Source organism: Macaca fascicularis, chromosome 9 (assembly GCF_037993035.2).
Source record: "Macaca fascicularis isolate 582-1 chromosome 9, T2T-MFA8v1.1".
Classification (NCBI taxonomy): domain Eukaryota; kingdom Metazoa; phylum Chordata; class Mammalia; order Primates; family Cercopithecidae; genus Macaca; species Macaca fascicularis.
The window spans coordinates 111,701,160-111,721,622 of NC_088383.1; the positions used below are offsets into that span (position 1 = coordinate 111,701,160).

General features: G+C 43.4%; 1 protein-coding gene and 1 long non-coding RNA gene across 4 annotated transcripts in view; both read right to left on the reverse strand.

The window, feature by feature from the left end:
* Positions 1-20,463, reverse strand: part of ARL3 (ARF like GTPase 3) — a 65,700-nt gene that overhangs the window by 29,258 nt on the left and 15,979 nt on the right. For all 3 annotated transcript variants that reach the window (XM_074002633.1, XM_005566317.5, XM_065520177.2), the window contains exons 3-4: positions 19,751-19,867; positions 4,782-4,832 (exon numbers count right to left, since the gene is read on the reverse strand). In XM_074002633.1, the coding sequence (XP_073858734.1) occupies positions 4,782-4,832; positions 19,751-19,867 (168 nt within the window). The remainder of the gene's footprint in view (positions 1-4,781; positions 4,833-19,750; positions 19,868-20,463) is intronic.
* On the reverse strand, positions 11,942-12,992 carry LOC141407735 (uncharacterized). Its single transcript, XR_012418183.1, has 2 exons — positions 12,856-12,992; positions 11,942-12,175 (listed from the first exon to the last, which is right to left on the reverse strand). It is a non-coding gene; the product is annotated as an uncharacterized lncRNA (long non-coding RNA).

A 20,463-nucleotide genomic window follows, 5' to 3' on the forward strand; every position in this document is an offset into this window, starting at 1 on the left:
TAACTTTTGTATTTTTAGTAGAGACAGGGTTTTGCCATGTTGGGCAGGCTGGTCTAGGACTGCACACCTCAGGTGATCCACCCGCCTCGGCCTCCCAAAGTGCTGGGATTACAGGCGTGAGCCACCAAACCCAGCCAACCATGTACTTCTAATCAGAAAAAACATAACAGTTAAGCTGATCAGCTAGCAACTTTCAAGAGTAGTGACTCTCAAACTTTTTTCTTTTCTTTTTTTTTTTTTTTTTTTGAGACAGGGTCTTGCTCTGTCGCCCAGGCTGGAGTGCAGTGGCGCAATCCAGACTCACTGCAACCTTCCACCTCCTGGGTTCAAGCAATTCTCATGCCTCAGCCTCCTGAGTAGCTGGGATTGCAGGTGCACACCACCATGCCCAGCTAATTTCTGTATTTTTGGTAGAGATGGAGTTTCACCATGCTGGTCAGGCTGGTTTTGAACTCCTGGCCTCAAGTGATCTGCCTGCCTTGGCCTCCCAAAGTGCTGGGATTACAGGTGTGAGCCACCGTGCCCAGTCTGATTATCAAACTTGAACCTGTATAAGATTCCCCTGGCAGATTCCTGGGCCCAATCCAGAGATGCTGACTTTGGAAAGTCTGAGCTAGGGCTCAGGAATCTACATTTTTAACAAACTCCTGAAGTGATTCTGTTATAGATGATTCACAGACCAAATTTTTTTTTTTTTTTGAGACAATATCTCACTCTGTCACCCAGGCTGGAGTGTAGTGGCGCGATCACAGCTTACTGCAGGCTCAGCCTCCTGGGCTCAAGTGATGCTTTCAACTTAGCCTCCTGATCAGCTAGCTGGGACCTAAGGTGATCGCCACCATGCCCAGCTAATTAAAAACATTTTTTTTGGCCAGGTGTGGTGCCTCACCTATGTAATCACAGCATTTTGGGAGGCTGAGGTGGGCGGATCACCTGAGGTCAGGAGTTCGAGATCAGTCTGACCAATATGGTGAAACCCTGTCTCTACTAAAAATTCAAAAATTAGCCACACATGGTGGCGGGCACCTGTAGTCCCAACTACTCAGGAGGCTGAGACAGGAGAATTGCTTGAACCCAGGAGGCAAAGGTTGCAGTGAGCCAAGATCATGCCACTGCACTCCAGTCTGGGTGACAGAGCGAGACTCTCTCTGGAAAAAAAAAATTTTTTTTGTAGAGACAGGGTTTTGATATATTGGCCATGCTGGTCTTGAACTCCTTGGCTCAAGGGATCCTCCCGCCTCAGCCTAACAGAGTGCTAGAATTATAGCGATGAACCAACACACCTGGCTCATAGAACACATTTTGAGAAACATCATTCAAGGGAGAAGACAAGAAGTGGCTTGAGATTCAAAACTTACCCAAAGTGATTACCTGCAAATAACTTTCAATGCGTGTGTGTGTGTGTGTGTGTGTATGAAATTTAAACTGAAAATGACAATTACTTTAGCGATAATTCTGTTTCATCAATCTCTATCTCTAAAACATGCATGCACATGCTTCACATTTCATCAAACCTACATCCTAAGATAACTTTATTGGTCCATCTGGCAAGGTCCCTGATATTTAGGTTACAGGTTGGGGTCTAAATTATATGTGATTCTGTTTACAAAAACTATAGGAGAGGTTGTATATGTACTTAAATGATAGGCCCATCTTTTTCTCATTAAATTCACATTTTAGCTACTTAAAACACGTGGGCTTTCAAAGAGAACTGTATGGATCAAGAGGCAGATGACTACATAGGACCCCCTCCACCTCCAAGCTCATATTTCACAAGAGTGATAATCCAGAAATCATCAGGGTATGGAAGGGTGGTGAGTTGTTTCCAGAAGTCTGGAGGGTTCTCAACTCAGTTTCAAAAAAAAGGACATAAACATGAGAACTGCTACCTTTGGAAGGCCACCTGTGGTCATTCAGGATACAGGCCAAGGACTCTGCAATGAGAACTTTTTTTTTTTTTTTTTTTGAGACGGAGTCTCGCTCTGTCGCCCAGGCTGGAGTGCACTGGCCGGATCTCAGCTCACTGCAAGCTCCGCCTCCCGGGTTCACGCCATTCTCCTGCCTCAGTCTCCCGAGTAGCTGGGACTACAGGCGCCCGCCACCTCGCCCGGCTAGTTTTTTGTATTTTTTAGTAGAGACGGGGTTTCACCGTGTTAGCCAGGATGGTCTCGATCTCCTGACCTCGTGATCCGCCCGTCTCGGCCTCCCAAAGTGCTGGGATTACAGGCTTGAGCCACCGCGCCCGGCCGAGAACTTTTTAAAAAACTTTTTTTTTTTTTTTGAGATGGAGTCTCACTCTGTCACCCAGGCTGGAGTGCAGTGGCACAATCTCGGCTCACTGCAAGCTCTGCCTCCTGGGTTCAAGCGATTCTCCTGCCTCAGCCTCCAGAGTAGCTGGGACTACAGGCACATGCCACCACACCCGGCTAATTTTTTGTATTTTTAGTAGAGACAGGGTTTCACCATGTTAGTAGCCAGGATGGTCTTGATCTCCTGACCTCAGGTGATCCACCTGCCTCGGCCTGCCAAAGTGCTGGGATTACAGGCATGATCCACTGGCCTTAAAAAACATTTTAAAATTAATTTAAAAGTTGAACTTTTTTTTTTTTTGAGACAGAGTTTTGCTCTTGTTGCCCAGACTGGAGTGCAGTGGTGCAATCTTGGCTTACTGGAACTTCTGTCTCCTGGGTTCAAGTGATTCTCCTGCCTCAGCTTCCCGAGTAGCTGGGATTACAGGCACGCACCACCACACCTGGCTAATTTTTTGTAGAGACGGGGTATTACCATATTGGCCAGGCTGGTCTCAAACTTCTGACCTCAGGTGATCCACCTGCTTCGGCCTCCCAAAGTGCTGGGATTACAAGTGTGAACCATTGTGCTGACTTTTTTTCTTTTCTTTTTCTTTCTTTTTTTTTTTTTTTGAGACAGGGTCTCACTCTGTTGCCCAGGCTGGAGTGCAGTGTCTTGATCACAACTCACTGCAGCCTTGACCTCCTAGGCTCAAGCCATCCTCCTACCTCAGCCACCCAAGTAGCTGGAACTACAGGTACATGCCACCATATTCAGCTAATTTCACTCCTTTTTTGTAGAGATGGGGTTTCTCCATGTTGTCCAGGCTGTTGCAACGAGATCTAAGCATGCTTCTTCAAATCAGTCCACTCCACCCCTTGCCTCTCCTATCAGCAAACCCACCCTGGGTAAAATGTCCTTCACTTCTCTATGTAAAATTGGGTACACAAATCACATCATGTAATCATGTTGACATGCGCCCTGCATTTGAAGCCGTATTTGGGTTCAAGGTACACCTCATCTCCTGGCTTAAAATATAAAAGCAGCTTAGTTTTGGCTTGTGTATTTCTTCCTGTCCTTTCAAATTTGTCAAAGTTACCCCTGAATCAATTAAGTAGGTATTGAAAAATGTAAATAAAAATGAGAAGTGAATTGTTCCTTTGGGTTCATTTTCACATGGCCTGGGAAAAAACCTGAAGAGCCTTTGGGCATAGTGCTAAGTTCTACTCGTCTGTATCTCGTATATTCAATTTGATTAAAGCTAAAAAGCTTTAATTAAAAAACTGTTTAGGCTGGGCGTGGAGGCTCACGCCTGTAATCCCAGCACTTTGGGAGGCTGAGGTGGGTGGATCATCTGAGGTCAAGAGTTCAAGACCAGCCTGGTAAACATGGAGAAACCCTGTCTCTACCAAAAATACAAAAATTAGCCGGGTGTGGTGGCGCACGGCTGTAATCCCAGCTATGTGGGAGGCTGAGGCAGGAGAATCACTTGAACCTGGGAGGTGGAGGTTGCAGTGAGCCGAGATTGTGCCACTGCACTCCAGCCTGGGTAACAAGAGTGAAACTCCATCTTGGGAAAACAAAAAAACTGTTTAAAGAACTCTCAACTAATTTCAGACAACTGGTATTTTTGCCAGCTTGCTAGAATAACTGTCTTGTTTCAACTGTAAAGGTTAACAGACAAAACAAAACAAAAACTTCCCTCACTCTCACACATTTACAAGGTTGATTAATGAATACCCAGTTATTTGGGAACTATCTCAACAGAAGAATTAGTATTGGCCGGGCGCGGTGGCTCAAGCCTGTAATCCCAGCACTTTGGGAGGCCGAGATGGGCGGATCACGAGGTCAGGAGATCGAGACCATCCTGGCTAACATGGTGAAACCCCGTCTCTACTAAGAAATACAAAAAATAGCCGGGCGAGGTGGCAGCGCCTGTAGTCCCAGCTACTCGGGAGGCTGAGGCAGGAGAATGGCGTAAACCCGGGAGGCGGAGCTTGCAGTGAGCTGAGATCCGGCCACTGCACTCCAGCCTGGGCTACAGAGCGAGACTCCGTCTCAAAAAAAAAAAAAAAAAAAAAAGAATTAGTATTTAAAAAATATACTAGGCTGGGTGCGGTGGCTCACGCCTGTAATCCCAGCACTTTGGGAGGCCAAGGTGGGAAGATCACCTGAGGTCGGGAGTTTGAGACCAGCCTGACCAACATGGTGAAACCCTGTCTCTACTAAAAATACAAAATTAGCCGGGCGTGGTGGTGCATGCTAATCCCAGGTACTTGGGAGGCTGAGGCAGGAGAATTGCTTGAACCCGGGAGGCGGAGGTTGGGGTGAGCCGAGATCATGCCATTGCACTCCAGCCTGGGAAATAAGAGCAAAAAACTCCGTCTCAAAAAAAAAAAAAAAAAAAAAAAAATATATATATATATATATATATATATATATATATATATATATATATTAGACCTTTGATATAAAACAAAAGAATTATTTACCTGACCCGTCTCTTCAAACCTTTTTCTGTCTGCACTGTCGATTACATATATCTATAAAGGAAAAGAAGAAGGTTATTTCAGTGAGCAGAGATGGAAAAGACAGGGCAATTTCTGCAAAAGAAGCAGGTGATCCCCAATCAGCATATTCCAATTAGCACAACATACAGTAATTCACTGGCGATTCTCATCTCATTTATGAAGGCCAAACAAACAAATACACAAATTAAATAAATAGGGATGCCCAGAAAATACCTTCAGCAACGCTCCAAAGTCTAGGAATTTAGGAAAACCAAGTGGGATAAAATAGCTACATTTAATGGGCACTTGATGTTATCAGTAAACATTACTAGGTCTACTCTATTAACCCTCATTACAACTTTACAATATAGATTTCACTGTTTTCCCTTTTTTTTGAGATGGAGTCTTGCTCTGTCACCCAGGCTGGAGTGCAGTGGTGCGATCTCAACTCGGTTCACGCCATTCTCCTGCCTTAGCCTCCCCAGCAGCTGGGACTACAGGCGCCTGCCGCCACGCCTGGCCAATTTTTTTGTATTTTTAGTAGAGACAGGGTTTCACTGTGTTAGCCAGGATGGTCTCGATCTCCTGACTTCATGATCCCCCCGCCTCGGCCTCCCAAGCTGCTGGGATTACAGGAGTGAGCTACCACGCCCAGCCTTTTTTTTTTTTTTTTGAGACAGAGTCTCGCTCTGTCACCCAGGCTGGAATGCAGTGGCGCGATCTCGGCTCACTGCAAGCGCCGCCTCCCGGGTTCACGCCATTGTCCATTCTCCTGCCTCAGCCTCCCAAGTAGCTGGGACTACAGGCGCCCGCCACCACGCCTGGCTAATTTTTTGTATTTTTAGTAGAGTCAGGGTTTCACCATGTTATCCAGGATGGTCTCGATCTCCTGACTTCATGATCCGCCCGCCTTGGCTTCCCAAAGTGCTGGGATTACAGCTGTAAGCCACCGCACCTGGCCTATTTTCCCATTTTATTCGTAAACAAACATAAGCAGAAAGTCAAGTAATTTGCCCAAATTACATCTGGTACTTGAGAAAATTGGGATTCAAACTCAAGCACGTAAGTCCATAGCTGCTCTTAACCTGTCTGCTAAACTGCTTCCCAGATTGTCCTAATGGAAGGGATGGTGTTTTGAGGCATTTATAATCCTATATTCCTCAAATCTCAAAGTACCATCTGCAGCATTAACTATATGCTGACTTCAGGGGCTGATGACAAAGGAGACACAGCTGGGTCAAGATCAAATACTGGAAATAGTAAGGGCACAGTCTTTGCCAGAAGCAAGAAAAGTCTTGAGATTCATCATAAACTACAAATCCCACGATTTCTCCCCATCCCTCAATTTTAGTTTTTTTTTTTTTTTTTTTTTTTTTTTTGAGATGGAGTCTCGCTCTGTCACCCAGGCTGGAGTGCAGTGGCCGGATCTCAGCTCACTGCAAGCTCCGCCTCCCGGGTTTACGCCATTCTCCTGCCTCAGCCTCCCGAGTAGCTGGGACTACAGGCGCCCGCCACCTCGCCCGGCTAGTTTTTTGTATTTCTTAATAGAGACGGGGTTTCACCGTGTTAGCCAAGATGGTCTCGATCTCCTGACCTCGTGATCCGCCCGTCTCGGCCTCCCAAAGTGCTGGGATTACAGGCTTGAGCCACCGCGCCCGGCCAATTTTAGTTATTGCATGAATAACATCCTACAGCAATAAGGGAAATAAGGTAACACACACACACACACACACACACACACACACACACACTCACTCACACAAGAAAGAAAGAAAAAAAGAAAGAGAAAGAAAGAAAGAAAGAAAGAAAGAAAGATCACCTATAGTTATACCACCCAAACACATTAACTATTTTAATTTCCTATGGAAAGCTCCCTTTTAATCCTCCTTCATATGAAAACTAAAAAAGAAACAGAGATATAATTTTGTAGGTATTTTTCATTAAATGATGTATGTTTTCTCACTTGCTAATCTAAAAATTATCAATCTTTCAAACTTTCTTTAAAGACTTTAAAATTGCTATTAGCCTAATGGTATAATGGAAACATTCTCTTTTAAAATAGCATATCCAACTAAAAACACACACAATCTTCAGTTCTCACCATTACATACGTTAAATTATGTAAGTTACAAGCATTTTTTTTACTCAAAGTCAAATTCTGTGCTACACTGAAAATCTGCTCTTTAGAAAAAAAAAAAACACAATTAAAATTCCACCGCTTAATGCTCTCTATTTAGAGTCACAAATGCTAAATATTATGCCAGAAACCAATTTCAGCCATTTCCCTCAAGAATACTCTATGTTTTGGCCAGGCGCGGCGGCTCATGCCTGTAATCCCAGCACTTTGGGAGGCTAAGGAGGGCGGATCACCTGAGGTCAAGAGTTTGAGACCAGTCTGACCAACATGGAGAAACCCTGTGTCTACTAAAAATCAAAAATTAGCCGGGTGTGGTTGCATATGCCTATAATCCCACCTACTTGGGAGGTTGAGGCAGGAGAACTGCTTGAACCTGGGAGGCAGAGGTTGTGGTGAGCTAAGATTGCACCACTGTACTCCAGCCTGGGCAACAAGAGTGAAACTCTGTCTCAAAAAAAAAAGAAAAAAAAAAAAAAGAAAAAAAAGGAATATGTTTCTACTTGGAGAATCATACGAGGAGAGAGGATGAATATGTTTGGTTTCAATATTTTTGTATGGCATTTTAATTATTGCTCATTATTATTATTGTACTCTGATTCGATGTCAATACATGCACTAATGAGTTCTGCACACCACACACACACCCAACATTCTATGTGTCTGATAAGTCACTCTGCAGAATATGGTGCTTGCTTAGTTTTCCACCAGTGAGAAGTAGCGGGCAGAGTATAAACACAGATGAAGAAAGAAGAAATGCAATGGGAGAGTGAACTTCAAAATAAAAGACCTCATTCAAATTGTTTTATAGTCTATAGTAGCCTAGAATGATTTTCACTCAAGCAATAGTCCAAGAAGATGTGAGGGAAGACCAGGCACAGTGGCTCATGCCTGTAAACCCAGTACTTTGGGAGGCTGGGGTGGGTGGATCACCTGAGGTCAGGAGTTCAAGACCAGCCCAGCCAACAGGGAGAAACCCCGTCTCTACCAAAAATACAAAAATTAGCTGGACATGGTGGTGTGCACCTGTAATCCCAGCTACTCAGGAGGCTGAGGCGAGAGAATCGCTTGAACCCAGAAGGTGGAGGCTGCGGTGAGCCGAGCTCACACCACTGCACTCCAGCTTGGGCGACGGAGTGAGACTCTGTCTCAAAAAATACACATATAGGCCAGGCGCAGTGGCTCACGCCTGTAATCCCAGCACTTTGGGAGGCTGAGGCGGGCGAATCAGAAGGTCAGGAGATCGAGACCATACTGGCTAACACAGTGAAAACCCATCTCTACTAAAAATACAAAAAAATTAGCTGGCGCATGCGCTACTCAGGGGGCTGAGGCAGGAGAATCACTTGAACCTGGGAGGGAGAGGTTGCAGTGAGCCAAGATCGTACCACCGCACTCCAGCCTGGGTGACAGAGCGAGTCTCAAATTAAAAAACAAAAAACAAAAAACATACTTATGTGAGGGAGGAAAGAAAGATCAGGTCATTGCTAGGAGTGTCTGGAGCTCAGAGGGCTGCTTGGTGGCTATGTTCAGGTCATCTGGCAAGAAAAGAATGACAAAGCAGGAGAGAGGTGTGCTGGGGGCAAAGGCTATGAATAAAGGTGAGGGTAGGAAGGAAGAGGCTGAGACAAGGCTGATAATATAGTTAAAGATAGTGGGTGCAGTGGCTCATGCCTGTAATCCCAACACTTTGGGAGGCCAAGGTAGAAGGATCGCTTGAACCCAGGAGTTTGAAACCAGCCTGGGCAACATAGTGAGACCCATCTCTGAAAACAAACAAACAAAATTAGCAAGATGCAGTAGCATGTACCTTGTAGTCTCTGTTACACAGGAGGCTGAGGCAGGAGGATCCCTTAAGCCCAGGAGATTGAGAGTGAGCTATGATCACGCCATTGCACTCCCCTGGGCCACAAAGTGAAACCCCATCTCTCTCTCTTTTTTTTTTATGAGACAGAGTTTCACTTTTGTTGCCCAGGCTGGAATGCAATGGTGCAATCTTGGCTCACCCCAACCTCCGCCTCCTGGGGTGAAACCGCAGCTCTTAAAAAAAAAAACAAAAAACAAAAAACAAACAAACAAAAAAAACCCAGACGGTTGATATGAAGAAACAGACAGTTGGGAGAGGATGGTGAGAAATGGAAAGATCATTTTAATAGTAGACAAGAAAGATGACCAGTCAAATACCAGAGAATCCAGAGGCTGAAGGTCAATGAGAAGAAAGCTTTAATTTGTACTCATAATTATTTGGTATTTATTGCTTTGACATGAAATTTCACTGCAAGCATTTCCATTACAAGATTAGAAAGGAGGATTTTCCTAAATTATACACCAATTTTTCCTATAATTTGGCATTTTCTCAAGTAACTTTTACAAAATGTGAAAATTACTACACAATCATTCTAGGAGTCAGTCTATAAAGGAAGCATCCCATTTATTAAGAGCCAAATGAAAAAGTCATAGGCACAAACAAATCTCTGGTGATCCCACAAGTGTGTTTTCTGCAGCATTATACTTTTTTTTTTTTTTGAGAAAGAGTCTTGCTCTGTCGTCCAGGCTGGAGTACAATGGGGCGATCTTGGCTCACTGCAACCTCCGCCTCCTGGGTTCAAGCAATTCTCCTGCCTCAGTCTCCTGAGTAGCTGGGACTATAGGTCCATGCCATCAAACCTGGCTAATTTTTGTATTTTTAGTAGAGACGGGGTTTCACCATGTTGGCCAGGCTGGTCTTGAACTCCTATCCTCAAGTGGTCTGCCCACCTCTGCCTCCCAAAATGCTGGGATTACAACCATAACCTACGGCGCCCGGCCCTGCAGTGGTATACTCTCATCCTGATTGTCGCCTCCCCAGCTCCTCCCAATGTCTCCATGCAATGTCTGTTTCCTTCTGGACAACAGCTAAAGATAAGGATTACCTTTACTTTTTCAAAAAAATAGCATAGCTATTGGTTAACTCAGTCATGTAAAAAATGTAAAAAGGCATTTTTTTGAGACAGAGTTTTGCTCTTGTTGCACAGGCTGGAGTGCAATGGCGTGATCTCAGCTCACTGCAACCTCCGCCTCCTGAGTTCAAGCAATTCTCCTGCCTCAGCCTCTGGAGTTGCTGGGATTACAAGCATGCTCCACCACGCCCAGTTAATTTTGTATTTTTAGTAGAGATGGGGTTTTGCCATGCTGGTCAGGCTGGTCTCAAACTCCTAACCTCAGGTGATCCGCCCATCTTAGCCTCCCAAAGTGCTAGGATTACAGGCGTCAGCCATCGTGCCCGGCCAAAAAAAAAAAGATTTTGAAAGCTCCAAACAAATTAATAGTCAATTAAAAATTTTTCTGGTCTTTTGCGAGAAAGTATCAGGGAAAGTTAAACATTTATTATGCTCCTGACTCATCTTTAAACAGTATAGACCTTCACAAGTAAGTCATGAAAGCTACTCGAAAGTCAAGTCATATAATCCATGGCATGATGCTTTAGGCAAAGCCAATTCACATCATTTTTTGGCAACTGTTTTGAAATGCTTATTTGGTTATGGGAGGAAGAACTACAGAAAAAGATTTTGTCTTGATAGAAGTTCAGCCAACTCCAGATCACCAGAGACGGCTCGCCCAGCGTGTGGACGGAGGGCTGTTTGTTCCTCCTCTTGCTTCTGCTCCTCCCAGCTCTGGCTGCCACCTTTTGTCCATTTTATTGCTCCTAACATTTCTCCACCAGATGTAGACAGCAACAAGAAGGTGTGACATTAACCAGTGTGGCTTTTTGATAGCTTGAGTGAAAGTCTATGGAAGGCTCGAACTGATCAGGTGTCTGGATAAACTTGTGGTTTTCAATTAGATGTGCTTCCTCTAGCTTCAGTAGTATAGATAAGTAAGTGTGAGAAATTTGGAAATGATACAAGAGATGGTTATCTTCTTTTAGGGTGTTTGAGATCTCGATGTCTTATACTTTAGATATGGAAATGATTAAAGTTACTTTATGGCCGGGCGCGGTGGCTCAAGCCTGTAATCCCAGCACTTTGGGAGGCCAAGGCGGGCGGATCACGAGGTCAGGAGATCGAGACCATCCTGGCTAACACGGTGAAACCCCGTCTCTACTAAAAATACAAAAAACTAGCCGGGCGCGGTGGCGGGCGCCTGTAGTCCCAGCTACTTGGGAGGCTGAGGCAGGAGAATGGCGTAAACCCGGGAGGCGGAGCTTGCAGTGAGCTGAGATCCGGCCACTGCACTCCAGCCTGGGTGACAGAGCAAGACTCCGTCTCAAAAAAAAAAAAAAAAAAAAACAATAAAGTTACTTTATTTTATTTACTTATTTATTATTTATTATTATTATTTTTTGAGACAGAGTCTTGCTCTATCACCCAGGCTGGAGTGCAGTGGTGCGATCCCGGCTCACTGCAACCTCTGCCTCCCAGGTTCAAGCAATTCTCCTGCTCCAGCCTCCCAAATAGCTGGGATCATAGGCGCCTGCCACTACGCCCAGCTAATTTTTGTATTTTTAGTAGAGACGACATTTCACCATGTTGGCCAGGCTGGTCTTGAATTCCTGATCTCAACTGATCCACCTGTCTCAGCCTCCCAAAGTGCTGGGATTACAGGCATGAGCCACTGTGGCTGGCCTACTTTGTTTAAATTATATTACATTTAAACACAAAGCTGGTATTAATAATACAGCAAATGATTAGTAGTAACATGAATATACCTTGAAAATACATTTATTTTATCTATCAAAAGGCTGTTATTATTTCTGGGTCTAAAGAGAAATGGAAGATACCCTATCCTCTCCCTTCCATCACACTTCAAGTTTTATTTCTTAGTCACTACCCTCAAATTAATAAAGCTGATGTCAGATGTTCTCAATGTCATCTTCCCTAAGAATAATTCTGGTACTTCTAGGAGTTGCCCTTAGTATTTCAAACCTTTTATTTATTTATTTTTTTTTTTTGAGATGGGGTCTTGTATGTTACCCAGGCTGGTCTCAAACTCCTGGGCTCAAGGGATCCTCCCACCTCAGCCTCTTGAGTAGTTGAGATTATAGGTGTGCACCACCAGACACAGTTTTGAGAACCATTTAATTTAATACTCCAAAGCAAGGGTAGGCAAACTTTTTCTGAAAGGTCAGCAGTCAATATTTTAGCCTCTGTGGCCCATACAATCTCTTTCACAATTCTTGAACGCTCCTGTTATCGTCAGAAAGCAACCACAGAAAATCTGTACACAAATGCATGCGGCTATGTTCCAAGTAACTTCATGGACACTGAAATGTGAATTTCATATAATTTTCACATGTTGTGAAACATTATTCTTTTGGCATTTCTTCCCCCCAACCACTTAGAAATGTAAAAACCACTCCTAGCTTGAAGGCTATACAAAAACTGGAGGCAGCCTGGATCAATTTGTCGACCTGCTCTAAAGCAAGATTTGATTATGGTACTCTAGAGATAATGGGAAAGAATGAACCAGGCAACTCTTGTGTCAAGCCTCAAGCCTGCTCTTCTAGGCAGTGTGGAGTCTGGCGTAATAAGTCTTTTTCAACCAACAATGGAAGACTATTAAACACAGACAAATATAACCCATCCACCACTGCCACTCTAAGCGGCTACAAAACTGGCAGACACGGCTGTGAGTCACAAGGCCTTAGAATCTAACCCCAGGGACTCAGCTGCTCCCCCAAACTTGTTTAATCTCAAACAGCACTGGAAAATAATGAAAGGTTGACCCTCAATCCAAAATATTATCTTGTACTAGTGCCTAGTACAAGGATGTGCTGGAGGAAGCTTCTCTAGGGTTGTTGTGAACCGATTTTTGCTGTATTGTACGTTAATTCCCGGGTACTCTCAGTTCATGTGAATGTGGAATCCAGGGTTACGTTATATTACAACGACCTTGCAGTCTACCCTCAAGCTATTAGAGCTTATGATTTAAAATTACCCTTACCTGGAGACCAGAAGGTTTCTGAGACCTCCTTATGGAGACTTACAATCATTAATGTCCTTATATACTTCTCTTCCTTGGGTATTTCTTTCAAGATACTTTAATCCAGCAGATGAACAGATAGGAATGTAATTTCTCTCAGCCACCTGCTTTTTCCTCACTCTTGATTGAAAGAGGAAAAGGGAGTCTATAGTTTTTGAAACATGTATACACTTTTTTTTTTTTTTTTTGAGATGGAGTCTCGCTCTGTCGCCCAGGCTGGAGTGCAGTGGTGTGATCTCGGCTCACTGCAACCTCTGCCTCCTGGGTTCAAGCGATACTCCTGTCTCACTGTCTCAGCTTCCTGAGGAGTTGGGATTACAGGCATGCGCCACCACCTCTGGCTAATTTTTATATTTTTAGCAGAGATGGGGTTTCGCCATGATGGCCAGGCTGGTCTCGAACTCCTGACCTCCGGTGATCCACCCACCTCAGCCTCCCAAAGTGCTGGGATTACAGGTGTGAGCCCTCCATGTCTTTTCTTTTCTTTTTTTTTTGAGATGGAGTCTCGCTCCGTCACCCAGGCTGGAGTGCAGTGGCACGATCTCGGCTCACTGCAAGTTCCACCTCCAGGGTTCATGCCATTCTCCTGCCCCAGCCTCCCGAGTAGCTGGGACTACAGGTGCCCGCTGCCTCACCTGGCTAATTTTTTGTATTTTTTAGTAGAGACGGGGTTTCACCGTGTTAGCCAGGATGGTCTCGATCTCCTGACCTCGTGATCTGCCCACCTCGGCCTCCCAAAGTGCTGGGATTACAGGTGTGAGCCACTGCACTCGGCCCTCCGTGTCTTTTCAAGACTTGATAGCTTATATCTTTTTATCACTGAATAATATTCTACTATATGGGTTTATCTATTAACCTACTGAAGGACATCTTGGTTGCTTCCAGGTTTTGGCAATTAGGAATAAAGCTGCCATAAACATTCCTATGCAGGATTTTGTGTGGAATATCAATTTCCAACTAACTGGGTATATATCTTGAAGTACTTCTGGACTGTATGCTAAAACTATGTTTAGCTTTGTAAGATACTACCAACTGTCTTCCAAAGTGGCTATACCATTTTGCATTTCCACCAGCAATGAAGAGGAGTTCCTGTTGCTCTACATACGTATCGGCATTCGGTATTGTCAGTTTTTTTTATTTTAGTCAGTCTAGTAGGTATTAATATGTAGTACTATATTAATGCTGTTTTAATTTGTAAATCCATAATGACGTATAATACTGAACATTTTTTATATGCTTATCTGCCTTCTTTGATGAGGTGCCTGTTCAGATCTTTTGCCCATTTGTAAAACCAAGTTGTTTGCTTATTCTTGAGTTTTTGAGTTATTTGTATATTTTAAATACAACTACTTTAACATACATGTGTTTTGCAAATATTTTCTCCCAGTCTGTGGTTTGTCTTTTTATTCTCTTAGCAGTTTCTTTTGCAGAGCAGAAGTTTTATTTATTTTTTTGAGATAGAGTCTCACTCTGTTACCCAGACTGGAGTACACTGGCATGATCACGGTTCACTGCAGACTCAACTTCCCGGGCTCAAGTGATCCTTCCAACTCAGTCTCCCGAGTAGCTGGGACTACAGATCCACATCACCATGCCTGGCTAATTTTTTTTTTTTATTTTTTGTAGAGACAGGGTCACAGTATATTGTGCAGGCTGGTCTTGAACTCCTGGACTCAAAGCATCCTCCCACCTCGGCCTCCCAAAGGGCTGAGATTACAGGCATGAGCCACTACACCCAGCTTCCAGAAGTTTTAAATTCATTTAAGTCCAATTTATTTCTTTCATGGATTATGCTTTTTGTGTATCTAAAACCTCATCACCAAACTCAAGGTCACCTAGATGTTCTTCTATGTTATCTTCTAGGAGTTTTATAGTGTTTGGATTTTACATTTAGGTTTAAGATCCATTTTGTCAAGGGCCTCAGGTAGAAAGAAAAAAAATCCATTTTAACATTTTAAGTTAAGGGGTAAGGATGGGTCTAGATTTTTTTTTTTTTTTTTTTTTTGCATGTTGAGGTCCCATTATTCCAGCACCACTTGCTGAAAAGATTATCCTTCCTCCCTTGAATTGTCATGTTCTTTTGTCAAAGAGAGTGGGCCATATTCATGTAAGCCTATTTTGGGGCTTTCTATTCTGTTCTGTTGATCAATTTGTCTACTCTTTCTCTGAGGCATGCTGTCTATTTTTTTTTTTTTTTTGAGACGGAGTTTCACACTTGTTGCCCAGGCTGGAGTGCAATGGTACAATCTTGGCTCACCGCAATCTCCGCCTCCTGGGTTCAAGAGATTCTCCTGTCTTAGTCTCCCGAGCAGCTGGGATTACAGGTGCCTGCCACCACACCTGGCTAGTTTTTGTATTTTTAATATAGATGGGGTTTCACCCCATTGGCCAGACTGCTCTTGAACTCCTGACCTCAGGTGATCCGCCTGCCTCAGCCTGCCAACGTGCTGGGATTGTGGGCATGAGCCACTGCGCCCGGCCTATGCTGTCTTGTTTACTTGCTTTACAGTGAATCTTGAAGTCAGGTAGTGCCAGTCCTCTAACTTGTTCCTTTTCAGTACTATACTAGCCATCTAAATCTTTTGTTTTTCCATATAAACATCAGAATCAGTTTGTCAATATCCCCAAAGTAACTTGCTGTGATTTTGATTGGGATTGTATTAAATCTATAAATCAAGTTGGGTATAACTGACATCTTAATAACACTGAGTTTTCCTATCCATGAGCATGGACCATCTCTTTATTTACCTAGATCTTCTTTATTAGTTTTGCAGGTTTCCTCAAACAGGTCCTAAATGTATTTTGTTAGATTTATGCCTAAGCATTTCATTTTGGGGGTGCTAAATAGTATTTTGCTATTAATTTCAGATTTCAATTGTTCACTGCTGATAAAAAGGAAAGCAACTGACTTGTACATATTAATCTTATATCCTGCAGCCTTGGTGTAATCACTTATTAGTTCTAAGTGTTTCCTTGTTGATTTAAAAGATTTTTTTTAAATTTTTGAGATGGAGTTTCACCCTTGTTGCCCTAGCTGGAATGCAACGGCACGATCTTGGCTCACCGCAACCTCCACCTCCTGGGTTCAAGCGATTCTCCCACCTCAGCCTCCCAAGTAGCTAGGATTACAGGCATGTGCCACCACACCCAGCTAATTTTGTATTTTTAGTAGAGATGGGGTTTCTCCGTGTTGGTCAGGCTGGCTCGGACTCCTGACCTTAGGTGATCCGCCCGCCTTGGCCTCACAAAGTGCTGGGATTACAGGCATGAGCCACTGCACTCGGCCTGATTTAAAAGATTATTTATTTTTATTTTTTTTGTTTTTTTCTGATTTAAGAGAATATTATCTTATCTCACCTTATCTTATCTCAACCTATTCTTATCTTATCTTATCTCATCTTATCTTATCTTAGAGAGAGTCTCACTCTTGTTGCCCAGGCTGGATGACCACCATGCCCAGCCTTATTTTAATTTTTTAAATTGAGACAGAGTCTCACTCTGTCACCCAGGCTAGAGTGCAGCGGCGCGATCTCGGCTCACTGCAAGGTCCGCCTCCTGGGTTCACGCCATTCTCCGGCCTCAGCCTCCTGAGTAGCTGGGACAACAGGCGCCCACCACCACGCCCGGCTAATTTTTTGTATTTTTAGTAGAGACAGAGTTTCACTGTGTTAGCCAGGATGATCTCCTGACTTCATGATCCGCCCACCTCGGCCTCCCAAAGTACTGGGATTACAGGCGTGAGCCACCCTGCCGGGCCAACAGTTTTTTAAAATGCAAAAATTCCTGTCCTTACGGAGCCTACCTTCCAGTGTGAGAGAAAGGTAATAAATAAAAATATGTCTGATGGCAACAGGTACAAATAATTTGCTGATAGATCAGATGCGGGGAGTGAGAGGAGAGGGAGCCAAGAATGACTGCATTGTTTCTGGAGGAATGGGACTACCATTTACTGAGAAGACTGTGGGAAGAGTAGGGTTGAGTAGGATGAAAACAGGAATTTGGTTTTAGACACGTTGAGGTTGAGGCCTTACCAGCCCCTGAACTAGAGATGTCAAATAGGCAGCTGGCTTATATAGTCATATGTTGCTTAATGACAGGGACATGTTCTGAGAAATGCATTATTAGGCAATTCTGACATGGTGCCAACATCATACAGTGTACTTACACACACCTAGATGGTCTACTACACACCTAGGCTGTATGGCATAGCCTATTGCCCCAGGCTACAAACCTGTACACCAAGTTACTGTACTGAATGCTGCAGGCAACTGTAAAACAATGGTAAGTATTTATGTACCTAAACACATACAAGGTAATGTGTTATGACAGCTATGTCAGTAGGTAATAGAAAATTTTCAGCTCTCTTTTTTTTTTTTTTTTTTTTTTGAGAAAGAGAGTCTTGCTGTGTCATCCAGGCTGGAGTGCAGTGGCAAAATATTGGCTCACTACAAGCTCTGCCTCCCAGGTTCAAGCAATTCTCTGCCTCAGTCTCCCGAGTAACTGGGATTATAGGCGTCCACCACCACGCCCAGCTAATTTTCGTATTTTTAGTCGAGACGTGGTTTCACCATCTTGGCCAGGCTGGTCTTGAACTCCTGACCTCCTGATCCACCCGCCTTGGCCTCCAAAAGTGCTGGGATTACAGGCGTGAGCCACTGAGCCCAGCAGCTCTATTATAATCTTAAGGGACCACTATCATTTATGAGGTCAGTCACTGACCCAAGTGTCATTATGTGGCACATGACTGTATATGAAACTCAAGTTCAGGGGAGAATTCCAGGCTAGAGATGATGGTTTGAGATTCATAAGTATCTAAGTGGTCGTTAAATCCTTCAAATTAGACGAGGTCACCTAAGCAGTAACTCAGAGAAGAAAAACACAAGGACTCTGGGGCTCTCAAACATTTGGAGGTTGGGAGATTTAAAAAAATAGCAATGGTGGCCGGGCGCGGTGGCTCAAGCCTGTAATCCCAGCACTTTGGGAGGCCGAGGTGGGCGGATCACAAGGTCAGGAGATCGAGACCACAGTGAAACCCCGTCTCTACTAAAAATACAAAAAATTAGCCGGGTGCGGTGGCGGGCGCCTGTAGTCCCAGCTACTCAGGAGGCTGAGGCAGGAGAATGGCGGGAACCCGGGAGGCGGAGCTTGCAGTGAGCTGAGATCGCGCCACTGCACTCCAGCCTGGGCAACAGCGTGAGACTCCGTCTCAAAAAAAAAAAAAAAAAAATTGCAATGGAGATTTAGCAGAAGTAGCCAGTGAGGAGGAAAACCAAGATAGAATGGTGTCTTGGAAGCCAAGTAAAGACAATGTTTCAAAGACAGCATTACCAATGTTAAATGGGCTGATAGGTCAAGTGAGATGAGTACTGAAAACTGAACCCTATTTTTAGCCATGTGGAATTATCAGTGAGCCTGAATAGAAGGCTCAAGAGTAACTGGGAGGAGATAAAGCAAAGACAGAGCATAGGAAACTCTTTCAAGAAGTTCTGCTATAAAGGGAGGCTGAGGAATGGGACAGTATTGGAGGGGGATGTATGGTCAGGAGGAGTTTTCTGGGGCTTATTTTTTCTTTATTAAGCAAGAAAAGCTACAGGATATGTTTATGTTGATGGGAATGATCCAGAAGAGAGAGACACTTAAGAAACAACAGCAGAGGGTGAAGCTGTTTTGAGATGCAAGATGATTTCTTTTTTTTTCTTTTCTTGAGACAGAGTATCACTCTATCTTCCAGGCTGGAGTAGGGTGGCCCGATCTCGATCTGGGTTCACTGCAACCTCTGCCTCCTGGGCTCAAGCGATCCTCCCACCTCAGCCTCCCCAAAGTGCTGGGATTACAGGCATGAGCCACCACACCTGGTCTAGATGATTTCTACTAGTAATAAATACATAGATATGGCTGCTATTATTGCAGTTTATTGCCTTGCATCATACCTGATGTAAACACAAACTTTTGGTTAGAGGTTAGTAAAAGTGACATGCAATTTTTCTCCCATCTAAGTTCATGAGTTCCCCTAGTTTTAGGGTATGATTATGAGAGTATGTGGCTGAGGTAGAGTAGATGACAAGATCATTGGAGGAGGGCAGGTGAAGGAACTGAGAGGCTGGAGTTTTGTGGAAATCATGTATGTGGACAGTGAAATCTCCAAGAATTCTGAAACAGTAGTGGTCCTAAAGGAAATGACAGTGAGCTGGGAGCTAAAATCTTGGCCTCCAGCTGAATGAATGTTCCCTGCGTCAAGGTATTCCCAATTATGAGGCAGCTTCTTCTACTTCTGGACAACTGTAATTATAGGAAACTTCTTCCTTATTCTGAATTACATTCTACCACCTAATGTTCCCCATCTTGCTCTTGGCTCAGCCCTCTAGAACTATTCAATCCCTCTGACTTAAGATAATTCTTGAAGCTGCCTGGACAGTTCCCAGTGTTCTCTTTCTAGGAAGAACACTGCCAGGTCTTTCAACCACTCCTTATATATCATGGTTTCCAGTATTTTCACTATTTTGGTTGCTCTCTTTGTGATACACTTGATTCATTGTCTTCCTAGGGGTGACAGTCAGTGGCATGACCTTCTGACTTCCCTTCTGCTATTCAAATCACTATGGCAATTAATAAACACTTTATTTTGCCAAGATGGGTGTGGGTACAACATTGTTACTGAGGGACAGCAAAACATCTTATACAAGTTACACAAAGACATTTTCCCTTTATAATCTGCAGCCTTCTGCTATCCCTGCTAAATTCACAGTGATTAATGTTATGGTGGTGGAATTACTGACAAGAAAGAATGTTACAGTGTCCATATTTCTAATACATGGCAGAAAATACTATGAATTAGTGCATCAGAAGGAGTACTTACAAGAATATCAGTATTTTCAAAATAATTCCTCCAGTATGGTCTGATTTTCCTCTGTCCACCAATGTCCCATACATTCAGTTTAAAACCTTGTGATTGTACACTTTTGATGTTGAAACCCTGAAACAGAAGCAAAAACATCAAGTTTTATTAAACTTTGGGATCATAATTCTGACAAAGTTACATTTAATAACTATGTATTTTTTTATTAATTCTAAAGTACTCTGCCATATGTGATACTGGTAATGCTGAAAATGGTTTGTTGTGACAGAGAATAAAGAAACATATTTATACATGCTTATCTCATCCAGGTTGTGGAGTCAGTGTTAATAATGTCAGGCTAACACAATGTTTTTCTACAATGAACATATATACATATATAATTGCTGAGGATAACTCCAAAGGAGAATAGCTCTAATTAATCAACACACATCACATGCCCATGAAGCTTCAGGACAGTAAAATTTAACAGGACATTTCATGTAACTAACAACAACAACAAAAAAGCTGAATCTGAAGACTCAGCAGAAAAGAACACAAGCTAAATTTAAAGAGGCAAAAGCTACAAATCTAGAGGATTAGATTCTTCAAGAGCAGCTCAAAATAAATTTCCTATAGGGATTAATCAGGAAAAAGAGCAGAACTGAGGATGCTATGGGGGAGGCGGGGTTTATAACTCGAATATATCAGCCCAGTAGGGAGGTGGAGCCCTCAGT